Source organism: Pleurodeles waltl, chromosome 11, assembly GCF_031143425.1.
Source record: "Pleurodeles waltl isolate 20211129_DDA chromosome 11, aPleWal1.hap1.20221129, whole genome shotgun sequence".
NCBI lineage: Eukaryota > Metazoa > Chordata > Amphibia > Caudata > Salamandridae > Pleurodeles > Pleurodeles waltl.
This window is the reverse complement of record NC_090450.1, coordinates 243004663-243017163: the sequence shown is the minus strand read 5'-3', so window position 1 is coordinate 243017163 and position 12501 is coordinate 243004663. Positions and strand designations below refer to the sequence as shown.

General features: G+C 44.3%; 1 protein-coding gene across 1 annotated transcript in view; it reads left to right on the top strand.

Annotated features, from left to right (window-relative positions):
• Nucleotides 1–12501, top strand: part of FAM124B (family with sequence similarity 124 member B) — a 117367-nt gene that overhangs the window by 55411 nt on the left and 49455 nt on the right. Inside the window, exon 2 of the mRNA XM_069213487.1 lies at nucleotides 3530–4272. Within this exon, the coding sequence (XP_069069588.1) occupies nucleotides 3530–4272 (743 nt within the window). The remainder of the gene's footprint in view (nucleotides 1–3529; nucleotides 4273–12501) is intronic.

Below are 12501 nucleotides of genomic sequence, written 5' to 3'. Positions count from 1 at the left end.
TACAAAATGGCCCCCAGCCTGCCACTGCAGACTGGAAGGGCAGTGTTTTTGCTGCCAGTTTGATCTAGCCATTCACTCCATTTGCAAAGCCACCCTTTCCCCTAACACTATATGTAAGTCTCCACTAAAGAAGGCCTATTGAGCCCTACAGCAGGGAGCTGTATTTTGTTAAGTAACTTTAATGTAATTTGCATGTTGACCACTGATGTCGTGTCACACTGCTTTGCACCTGGCTTAGCTGCCTATTGTCACTTTAGTGGTCACTGGGTATAGACTCCATTTTGTATTCAGTCTAGACTCCATTTTGTGTTCAGCTTAACTTCATTGCCACATTAAAGTATTTTTCCCTGCAAACATGATATGCACTTTGTTTTTCTACTTCTGCGTGTTTTCCTTCTCACCGAAGAGCTTGGACTGGTACACAATATGTAGGGGGTAAGCAGTTAGTACGATAAGCTAGTGTTTATCATAGGCATGAGAAAGGTTTGACTTTGGGAGGCGTGCCTTGGGACGGTGCCAGCTCCCGACGAATTCCTTTCAAGGTTTACCTAAACTAGCCAGCATTTTTAAATATTAGCATCTGGGAGAGGGGGGTCTTCTAGAAGGCTCTTTCCATGGCTGTTTAAGCTATAAAAAGGTGGCCCTGCTCAGTAGCGATGAATTCCGAGACCTCAGTCAGGATTGGACGTCAAATGCCTGACATTTTTCCCATGAGGATGAGGATCTCTTTCTCGCAGTTGAATGGGGTCATCTTCTTGCTGGCATGAGAAAGATGAAGCATCTGACAGGCCCTATGGTGATGAATTTTTAATAATTATTTGCATTGCATTGCATATGAATATATATCTATATATCAATAGAAGTGTTTGTGTCTTTGCATGTATATATTTTCTGTTTATATATTGAAGATTCTTTATACGTGGTCTTACGTTGTTGTTGCACATTTTGAAAGTACACTTTTTACTATTCAAACCTTCCTTCATCAACCTTGCAAAAAGCTGTAATAAATGTCTTCTTCAGACTAAGAAGTGCATTCCAGAGAATCCTTTTGACTCTTTTCAGTGTTTATATCTTGGCTCAGTCGAAAGTAAAGCAAAACAGTAAGATATTTATTTTGGATATGTTTTAACAGCATCGCTTCCAAATTAGTAGCCCTATTGGCTAACACAGGGTACCCGGTTGGCATCCTAACACAGCAAATTCCTGAATGTGAGTACCAAACTGAGTCATGGTAAGGTATCAAAATAATCATAGCATTAAACCTGACCTGATGCCCTGGTCGAATTTAATACGGCTATTAAAGATAAACAACTTTTAGAAAGTTCACACTTTGTGCTCTAGCTAGCCCTGCGGCCTCACAAAGGCCCAGGCAACAGGCATGCTTTTAGCGCCATAAGCCTCACTCCATTGTTGTCTATGTTGGTTGTCCTTTACAGTTTGGGTTTTGCTTGAAACGCTCTGATTGCCAGGTAACTGTCCAAAATGTCAGCTCTGGCCCCCTTGACCTCTCTCTTGCCTGAATTGGTTGCTCAAAACACAGGCCAGAGTAGCTAAACTAACTGTTTCAAACTTTTCAAAATTTTCCAGTCTTTGTTGACCAATTCTTGTTTGCGGTTGCATTTAAAAGTGATAATATAGTCTAAAATATGTATCTCTGGAACCCTCCAGTGGATTTTGTTCATGATGGTCTCTAAAAATTCATAAAAATATCTATTTGTATAAATTATAATCTTCTTTCTTTTGTGTTGTGTTGCTTTTTCATTGTTTGGTTCTGTGAAATGCTTTACACATTGCTCCTTTGCTAAGCCTTACTGCTGGCAGCCACAGCTTCCCGCAGCTGAGCTTAGTGCTTGACTGGAACTAAGACGGTATTTGAGACGGTACTGCATGATAAGGCTCCACAACCATATCATATATTACACCTAAATCCTCACAAAGAATATTTAAAAAATTCAATACAGTTAGAATACTCAGTCTATGCTACATGGAATATAACATCGACTTAAGGAACGATTATGCATCAGATTTCCTCTTTGCCATAAGATTTGTCCAAGATAACTTAGGGCTAGATGTATAACATGTTTTTGAGTTCTCAAACAGCCCGATTTGCAGAATCATGCCATTTTGCGAACGCAAAAATACTTTTTGTTATGTACAAAGATCAAATTGCGATTTAGTAACATGTTACCGAATCACAATTTACGTTTTTTGAATCGGTATTTGGAAGGGGCTTGTTTGGGGTGTTCCTTCCAAATACAGATTTGCATTGGCATGTACAAATGTTTTGCGACCGAAATACGGTTGCAAAACCTTTGCACTTTACCACCAACTCAAAGTTGGTGGTAACCCATTCACAAATGGGAGGAGGTCCCCTTGGGATCCCTTCCTCTTTGAAAATGGTTCAATACATATTTTTCCCACAGACCACTGCCTACTCTTAAAAAAATACAAACAAAACTTTTCATTTTTATTTTTAAACACATCCCTTTTTCCTTTAAGGAAAACAGGCTGCATTTGAAAAAAATGATTGCTTTATTTAAAAGCAATCACAGACATGGTGGTCTGCTGATACCAGTTGGCCATCATCCCTGGGATTTCTAGTGGGTCACAAATAGCGACCTACCTCATTAATATTCATAACGTGGATATATTTGCAAACCACTACGAATCACTAATGTGTCAAATATCACTTTTGTACATTGGTATTAGTGATTACCAAATAGCAATTTGCAAAGAGTCGCTATTTGGTAATCGCTATTAAATTCTTTATTCAGACCAGTCTTAGACTTGACTGGCATTGCATCAGTGTAGCTCTGTTAGGCAATCCAAGCAGACTGAACTCAAGCTTTGGTGAGTAAGACAGAAGCTAAGCTAACCTTCTGGTCTCCTGTGGCTCTGTGGTGTTGAAGATTATTCCTAGGCTGACATAACTGCTGGATAAAAGCAATAGCCAGATTGGGTTCTGTAATAAAGGGCAAAATTCTCAGCCACAATTGCAGGGCAGTCTAGTGTTCTTGCAGGTGCATGGGTAATGCTTTTGATAGGAGTTGAAGATTATACCACATAACATGTATGTTACAGTTGTGAGAAGAAGGACCAGAGAGACAAGGATCAGCCCAACGGTAAATGGTTGGATGTTGCAAAATTGAGCAGCATACGCTGTAGCGTGAGTAGGCCATTTAATTGTGGAACGGAATTCTGCACTCGAGATGGAGTAGTGCTCATATATTCTTATGGCAGTGACTAGCTTTGTCAGATGGATTTGAGTTCATACCCTCTATCGGTTCTGAGTTTTGTAGGAAGGATTTCTGGTAATTTTACAGGCACATTCAGTGTCTAGAGAGTTTAATCTCCAAATGAGATACTGATCCGTGGTTTGCCAGAGACATAACATAGCATGCCAACTATCATGTTTGTTATGTGGTTGTAGGTTTTGATAATTATGTGAATGCTGACAGAGTGAACATAGTGGCTATGCCTGCTTCATAATCTAAAAGTGTTTCTGATTGCTGTTTCTCTCTTTTTTAAGGTGCTGTTATAATGGATGAACAAGCAAACACGTTGGCTATGACCGTGCACCTTCTAGCCAGTTCCGGGGATGCAGTGCTTCTTCAGCAAATACTTGACCATCTTTTCCTGGGCCTTTGGCCAGATATTCAACTTTTCCATGTCTCAGAACGCGGTACTTCCATAAAATACTTTGAATCGTACCCCAGGAAAATTCCAGGATTTCCAGGGATGTCTGTTCTTCTTTTTCTTCACGAGGACTTTGGTGAAGAACGAATTCTCCATACACTCAACTTTTTCCAGCACCCACCTTGGCAGCTCCATCGGACAGAATACGCAAACGGGAGACTTAGTGCTTGCATGCCGGTCAGCCAAGATTTCTATAGCCTGGATGTCCACATGCCGGTCTGGGGTGTCAGGCAAGTTCATTATGGGACCGAAATCTTGCGAATTACTTTATATTGCAGCTTTGACAACTTTGAGGATGCAGTGAGGCTTTACGAAATGCTCTTACAGAAAGAAGCAACTGTGCAGAAAAGCAGCTTCATTTTTTTTGTACTCTATTCAAAAGAGAAAATGTGTGTCCAGCTTTCTATAAAGCAGTTGCCCCCAGGGGTGCCCGTGGAAGTGAAGGAATCCTCTGTACTGCAGTTCAAGGTCCAGGAAATTGGTCAACTTGTACCGCTTCTTCCCAATCCATGTATGCGTATTAGCCACACGCGGTGGCAAACACAAGACTATGATGGACACAAGATACTGCTTCAGGTATGGTGGTAACACTTTTTAATTGCTCATATACTTAGTAAGACAAACAATAGTGGTTAAATAAAGTATTAAAAAAAACATTGTACGATAGTATATGTGCTACTGTCAGTTAACACTGATGTCAAAAATATTCCATTACAGTCCCAGGTCTTGCAAACCAAAGTGGGGTGTTGAACACGCACATAAATCTATAGTTTGTTTTTAATACACATTTAGTTAACTGTTGTATAGAACACCAACTTGTAAGAAGCAATAATGTTCTCCTATGTTGCTTATAGATATCCACTGCCTGGTTCTTTTACACTGAAATGTACAAAAGATGAAGCAATACACTACTGAAGACAATAGCTTCATTTCAAGCTGCATTTCCAATAATTTAATGTTTGTTGATTAGTTAGATACAATGTTTTACAGTGATCTTTCTGTTGATAACTGAAACATTTAGATTAAACCTTCAACAAAGCAAAAAATGAAAATATCAAAAAGTCTTTCAAAAGCGATAAACAGTTATCATAAATACATATATTTAGACGCTCTTTACCATTCCTGTTTTATAATGCCTAACTACTAAGGCCAGAATACACCATGACCGGGCTTCACAGCAATCAACAAACTATTTAAATATCATTGCTAGATAGAAACATTGGACACATTTGGTCCTATTTATAAAAGCCTTTTTGAGTACAGGAAGTAGTACTACAGTCGTACTACTTCACATATCACAACTGCTATTGACAGATCTCTGGCTGTAGTGCTACTCCTATGCCTGGCCAATGTCTTATGTGCAGAAATCTCTGCCACAACTGTATAGATCTCAGCACATCAGGGTCAGACTGGAGAACTCTATCGCCCTCTCCTGCTCATTCTCTCTCTGGCTTGAAGTCCTCTGTGCCTGCTGCAATTAATGTTGGGGAGCTGTGGAAAGTGACAGAGTCACCAGCAGCCGCCCAAGGCCTTCAGAACTGGTCTCCTATGGCTAAAGCCAATCTGGGAAATGCCCAGTGGAACATAAGGTGAGTTTGGATATGCAAAAAAGATGTATATGTTTTCGCGGAAAATGTTAATAGGACAAAGGGGGTGGTTGGAAAATGAGGAATATTTACTAATAAATGGATGGTGTTAAGGGAACTTTAGGAAGGGGGTTACGAGAGACATGCAAGTACTGAAATACACAATTCCTATTCATGAAAGTTCCACCTTCATCTACTACAATAGTATTACTGGCAAAACAGGATCAAATCTACTGCAGCCAAGCCGTGTGATAAGTAAGACCCTCACATGGCCAGTCGCTAGTATTGCAACACACTGCCATAGAGATCATTGGAGAAAGGAAATAGCACTAATGCCACTAGGGAAGGATAGGAAGCTAAATGGAAACATATTTTTGAAAGCCTAAAATTAGTTTACATTCAATTATATATTTTTATTTATTGTAAATAAAAAATAAAAAACAATACTACTTTTAGCTTCAAGTTATATAAGACACATACTCCAACAAGGCTTCAACACATGGAATACCTGCTACTGCAAGGGAGATAGAGGGAATAGTCAGAATTCCCCACAGCAATCAACAGATGAAACTCATTACTACATCAAGCAGTTTGTGTGGTTATAAATTTTAAACTGTAGAACATAACTTTTGCATTTGCCCTAAACTGTTAAAGCTGCAGAAACTCAAACTTCAGAATTCTTTCATTGATTCAAACATTAGGACTGCGAAAGAAGCAATTGAACTTTGTTTCACTAATCAAATCGCCTCTTTTAATAGTGCATTAATGAGATTTTTAGACTTGGCTATTAGTTTTTTAAAGGCCTAAGTGATAAATGTCATTTTAACCTAGGAAGTATTTAGTTGTGGTGGCTCATCTGCTTTCTTTATGACTAAGTTGGCTTCTTTGTATAGTTTAGTCGATCTTAGTAATTTGATCTTATGTGTGTTTATTGTAATCATTTTATGCATAATACAATAAAATGTAATCTACTACATCAAGCAATCACACGAGTCCACATATGAAAGCAAAACACAGGCAAAAAGTGTAAGGAAATGCCTCCTTGGCATGGTTACCCCCTGACTTTTTGCCTTTGCTGATGCCAAGTTATGATTTGAAAGTGTGCTGAGGCCTGCTAACCAGGCCCCAGCACCAGTGTTCTTTCCCTAACCTGTACCTTTGTCTCCACAATTGGCACACCCTGGCATCCAGGTAAGTCCCTTGTAACTGGTACACCTGGTACCAAGGGCCCTGATGCCAGGGAAGGTCTCTAAGGGCTGCAGCATGTTTTACGCCACCCTGGGGACCCCTCACTCAGCACAGGCATACTGCTTGCCAGCTTGTGTGTGCTGGTGGGGAGAAAATTACTAAGTCGACATGGCACTCCCCTCAGGGTGCCATGCCAACCTCACACTGCCTATGGCATAGATAAGTCACCTCTCTAGCAGGCCTTACACCCCTAAGGCAGGGTGCACTATACCACAGGTGAGGGCATAGGTGCATGAGCACTATGCCCCTACAGTGTCTAAGCAAAACCTTAGACATTGTAAGTGCAGGGTAGCCATAAGGGTATATGGTCTGGGAGTCTGTCATACACGAACTCCACAGCACCATAATGGCAACACTGAAAACTGGGAAGTTTGGTATCAAACTTCTCAGCACAATATATGCACACTGATGCCAGTGTATATTTTATTGTGAAATACACCCCAGAGGGCATCTTAGAGATGCCCCTGAAAACATACCCGACTTCCAGTGTGGGCTGACTAGTTTTGCCAGCCTGCCACACACCAGACATGTTGCTGGCTACATGGGGAGAGTGCCTTTGTCACTCTGTGGCTAGTAACAAAGCCTGTACTTGGTGGAGGTGCTTCTCACCCCCCCCTGCAGGAACTTTAACACCTGGCGGTGAGCCTCAAAGGCTCACCCCCTTTGCTAACGCGCCCCAGGGCACTCCAGTTAGTGGAGATGCCCGCCCCCTCCGGCCACGGCCCCACTTTTGGTGGCAAGGGCGGAGGAGTTAATGAGAAAAACAAGGAGGAGTCACTGGCCAGTCAGGATAGCCCCTAAGGTGTCCTGAGCTGAGGTGACTCTGACTTTTAGAAATCCTCCATCTTGCAGATGGAGGATTCCCCCAATAGGATTAGGGATGTGCCCCCTCCCCTCAGGGAGGAGGCACAAAGAGGGTGTAGCCTCCCTCAGGGCTAGTAGCCATTGGCTACTAACCCCCCAGACCTAAACACACCCCTAAATTGAGTATTTAGGGGCTCCCAGAACCTAGCAAGATAGATTCCTGCAACCTGAAGACGAAGAAGGACTGCTGACCTGAAGCCCTGCAGAGAAGACAGAGACACCAACTGCTTTGGCCCCAGCCCTACCGGCCTGTCTCCCCACTTCAAGAAAAACTGCAACAGTGACGCGTCCCCCAGGGTCCAGCGACCTCTGAAGCCTCAGAGGACTACCCTGCATCTAAAAGGACCAAGAACTCCTGAGGACAGTGGCCCTGTTCCACAAAGACTGCAACTTTGCAACAAAGAAGCAACTTTTAAAGACCACACGTTTCCCACCGGAAGCGTGAGACTTTCCACTCTGCACCCGACGCCCCTGGCTCGACCTGCGGAGAAACAACACTACAAGGAGGACTCCCCGGTGACTGCGACCATGTGAGTAGCCAGAGTTGACCCCCCTGAGCCCTCCCCAGCGACGCCTGCAGAGGGAATCCAGAGGCTCCCCCTGACCGCGACCGCCTGCTTCAAAGAACCCGACGCCTGGTAAAGACACTGCACCCGCAGCCCCCAGGACCTGAAGGATCCGACCTCCAGTGCAGAAGCAACCCCCAGGTGGCCCTCTCCCTTGCCCAGGTGGTCTACCCCGAGGAGCCACCCCCCCTTGCCTGCCTGCTTCGCTGAAGAGACCCCTGGGTCTCCCATTGAACTCCATTGCAAACCTGACTCCTGTTTGCACTCTGCACCCGGCCGCCCCGTGCCGCTGAGGGTGTACTTTTTGTGCTGACTGGTGTCCCCCCCGGTGCCCCACAAAACCCCCCTGGTCTGCCCTCCGAAGACGCGGGTACCTACCTGCTGGCAGACTGGAACCGGGGCACCCCCTTCTCCATTGAAGCCTATGTGTTTTGGGCACCAATTTGACCTCTGCACCTGACCGGCCCTGAGCTGCTGGTGTGGTAATTTTGGGGTTGCCCTGAACCCCCAACGGTGGGCTACCTTGGACCCAACTTTGAAACCTGTAGGTGGTTTACTTACCTGCAAAACTAACAAACACTTACCTCCCCCAGGAACTGTTGAAATTTGCACTGTGTCTAGTTTTAAAATAGCTTATTGCCATTTTTTGTGACAACTGTACATGCTATTTTGCTGATTCAAAGTTCCTAAGTTACCTAAGTGAAATACCTTTCATTTGAAGTATTACTTGCAAATATTGAAACTGTGGTTCTTAAAATAAACCAAGAAAATATATTTTTCTATACAAAAACCTATTGGCCTGGAATTGTCTTTGAGTGTGTGTTCCTCATTTATTGTCTGTGTGTGTACAACAAAAGCTTAACACTACCCTCTGATAAGCCTACTGCTCGACCACACTAGCACAAAATAGAACATTAGAATTATCTCTTTTTGCCACTATCTTACCTCTAAGGGGAACCTTTGGACTCTGTGCATACTATTTCTTACTTTGAAATAGTACATACAGAGCCAACTTCCTACAAAAAGCCTTTGTTTCAACATGTTAGTGAACATATTTTTGTTTTCTACTTATTGTGAGTAAGGGTTATCTGAATAGGAGGAGAGGATTTACAGGCAGTTGACCAACATCTTTGGTATGTCCATAGAAGTAGTAATAGCTAGATTGTATTCTCAATTGATGTGATCATTCATACAGTTGTAGACTGGAAGCAGGAGCTCAGTTCACTTACAGACCGCTCCCAGGACATAACTGCTCATGTCAGATTAATGACTGAACTTCACTACCTGTCCTTAGGATCTTTTTGAGGGTTAGTGTATACACCATGGCTATCTCACAGGCAATCTTATCATAATGCTTGTGACAGGTGCTGAGCTATAGCACCAGTCAACGGCACTGGTTTATCACTCTGCCACAGTCAGAAGTACACCCTCTCCAGCTGTTGCTTAAAAGCACTAGATATTGGAGCTGTATACTAAAAAGGTAAAATGCATTAGAACAATATGAAGAGTTCACTCTGTGGAGAGGGAGTTTAAAGGGGCTTCGTATGAGGGAAATTTGTAATATCTCCCTGTCTGTGCTAAAGGTCCACTTTCCGTAAGAGACTTTGGGCCACATGTACAAACACATTTTCCCATAGACACAGAATGGGCAAAACTGTTTGATACATCTGGCCCTTTGCCACTTGTATACAGGAAAAGTTCTCCTTCACTGCCAGATCTCATCCTGACACTTTTTCTAATGGTCTCCCATGGTGCATTTTTTAACCACTACCAATAAATTGCATAGCCTGTGTACTCCTGCCGCATGACTGCCTTTTCTGTTTCACTGAGGGTGCACTGAGGTAGGTCATATAGGGCCATATGTACAAACACTTTTTCCCATAGACACAGAATGGGTAAAAACCTTTGCTACTTCTGGCCCATAGTTCCCTGAAGCAATCAATAACAAAGGTATCTACAAAGCCTGACTCCTCCTCAGGTAAGTTCCTCTTCTTCTTGAGTGAGATTGCTTGCATCTTGTAATCTGTAGGTGATGAGTGGCATCCAGTTAATGAGGTGGTTCAAGGGGAAGAGGACAGAGCATAGGGTGTGGAGTGTATTTATGTGATTGCATGGATAGTGTGTGTAAGGCCTTATGTATAGTGTTTTTTGGAAATATTTTTATTGATTTCAAGAGTAACAAAACAAACACAGTATAACATACCTTCGGTCCCACCAACAGTGCCATTGTATCTTCTTTTAGGAAAACAAAGTCAAGTCCATTTCGTTGCTTCACAATGTCTATATTCAGATGTCCAGTGTATGGTCGATTCCAGCAAAGGACCCTATGAGATACATCACAGACCCTCAATTTATAAAAAAGAAAACTGTAGTGGACTACCCAGCTAAGTGTCCCATCTGTTTAGGTCCAGAGTTATAGCCGCCCCAAATTTTCTTGTATTTCTTTTTGCTACCCCTTCTCCCATATATTTCTTCAACATCAATTACCAGTGGTCAATACCCTTCACCCATTCCTTATGATGAGGAATTGTCCCTGAGCCCCATTTTTTGCGGTCTTGTTTTGCCACCATGCACCCTAGATTTACTAGGATTTTATGGTATTGGATATTAGTTATCTGTCCACATAATCCCAATAGCCCAAGCGGCAGCAGGAGATCCAATGGTACATCCTTTGCTTGCTCTAGAGTTCTCCTCACTGCATCCCAGAAACCCCCAAGTCTGAGTCCACTCCAGAGCATTTGGTAAAATGTGCCCTCCTGTCCACACCCTCTAAGGCAGTATGTGTCCCGCAGCCCTACCAAGTCTATGAAGTAGAGTGCATGTGTAGTATACTATATGTGCAATTTTACATTGAATCAAATGGAGGTTCGCCAGGATGGCCACCTCCGCTGGAAAAATCAATGCTTCTTACCAGTCTTCTTCATCTAGGTTGCTGCAATCAAGCAACAACCTATGCAATAGTCTAGAGAGTGAGGGGGTCTGTGTATTTCTCATAAAGGTCCCATATTTTAAGGAGATCAATTTGTTTCTAACCAGCTCATCCAGCAGTCTCATTTCTAATGGATAGTTTTCTTCTGTCCCCTTTTTGAGACACACTTTTTGTGAGAGCGGCCCTCTGTTGAGTGTACTTCAGCCACTGTGTACTGGACATCTGTTATTCTGATTGTAGCTTGGCAAAAGGGACCTCCCCATTAGCATCCAATACATCAGCAAGGGCTGAGATAGCAATACTGTCTCATCACTGGAATCCTGTCAGGGCTGCCAGACGTTTAAGTCAAATCAAAATCAAATCATAAATATTTATAAAGCGCGCTACTCACCCGTGCGGGTCTCAAGGCGCTAGGGGGAGGGGGTTACTGCTGCTTGAAGAGCCAGGTCTTGAGTAGTCTCCGGAAAGCGGAGTGGTCCTGGGTGGTCCTGAGGATGGTGGGGAGGGAGTTCCATGTCTTGACCGCCAGGTAGGAGAAGGACCTCCCACCCGCCGTGGTGCGGCGTATGCGAGGGACGGCGGCGAGAGCGAGGTTGGCGGAGCGAAGAGGACGGATGGGTGTGTAGAAGCTGAGGCGGCGGTTGAGGTATTCGGGTCCCTTGTTGTGGAGGGCTTTGTGTGCGTGGGTGAGGAGTCGGAAGGTGATCCTTTTGTTGACGGGAAGCCAGTGCAGGTGTCTCAGGTGGGCGGAGATGTGGCTGTTGCGGGGTATGTTGAGGATGAGGTGGGCGGAGGCGTTTTGAATTCGTTGCAGACGTTTCTGGAGTTTAGCGGTGGTTCCTGCGTATAGGGTGTTGCCGTAGTCCAGGCGGCTCATGACGAGGGCGTGGGTCACGGTCTTTCTGGGTGTCGGCGGGGATCCATTGGAAGATCTTCCGGAGCATGCGGAGGGTGAGGAAGCAGGAGGATGATACGGCGTTGACTTGTTTGGTCATGGTGAGAAGTGGGTCCAAGATGAAACCGAGGTTGCGTGCGTGGTCTGAGGGGGTCGGTGCGGTGCCAAGGGCCGTGGGCCACCAGGAGTCGTCCCAGGCGGTCGGGGTGTTTCCGAGGATGAGAACTTCTGTTTTGTCTGAGTTCAGTTTCAGACGGCTGAGTTTCATCCAATCTGCGACGTCTTTCATTCCATCTTGCAGGTTGGTCTTGGCGCTGGTGGGGTCCTTGGTGAGGGAAAGTATCAGTTGAGTGTCGTCGGCGTAGGAGGTGATGATTATGCTGTTTTTGCGTACGATGTCGGCGAGGGGGCTCATGTAGACATTGAAGAGAGTGGGGCTGAGCGAGGAGCCTTGTGGGACGCCGCAGATGATCTCGGTGGGGTCAGAGCGAAAAGGTGGGAGGTAGACTCTTTGGGAGCAGTTGGAGAGGAAGGAGGTGATCCAGTCCAGGGCCTGTCCTTGGATCCCGGTGGAGCGGAGGCGGGTTATTAGGGTGCGGTGACAGACGGTGTCGAAGGCAGCCGAGAGGTAGGGGAGGATGAGGGCGACTGTTTCTCCGTTGTCCATCAGGGTTCTGATGTCGTCTGTGACTGAGATGAGGGCTGTTTCTGTGCTGT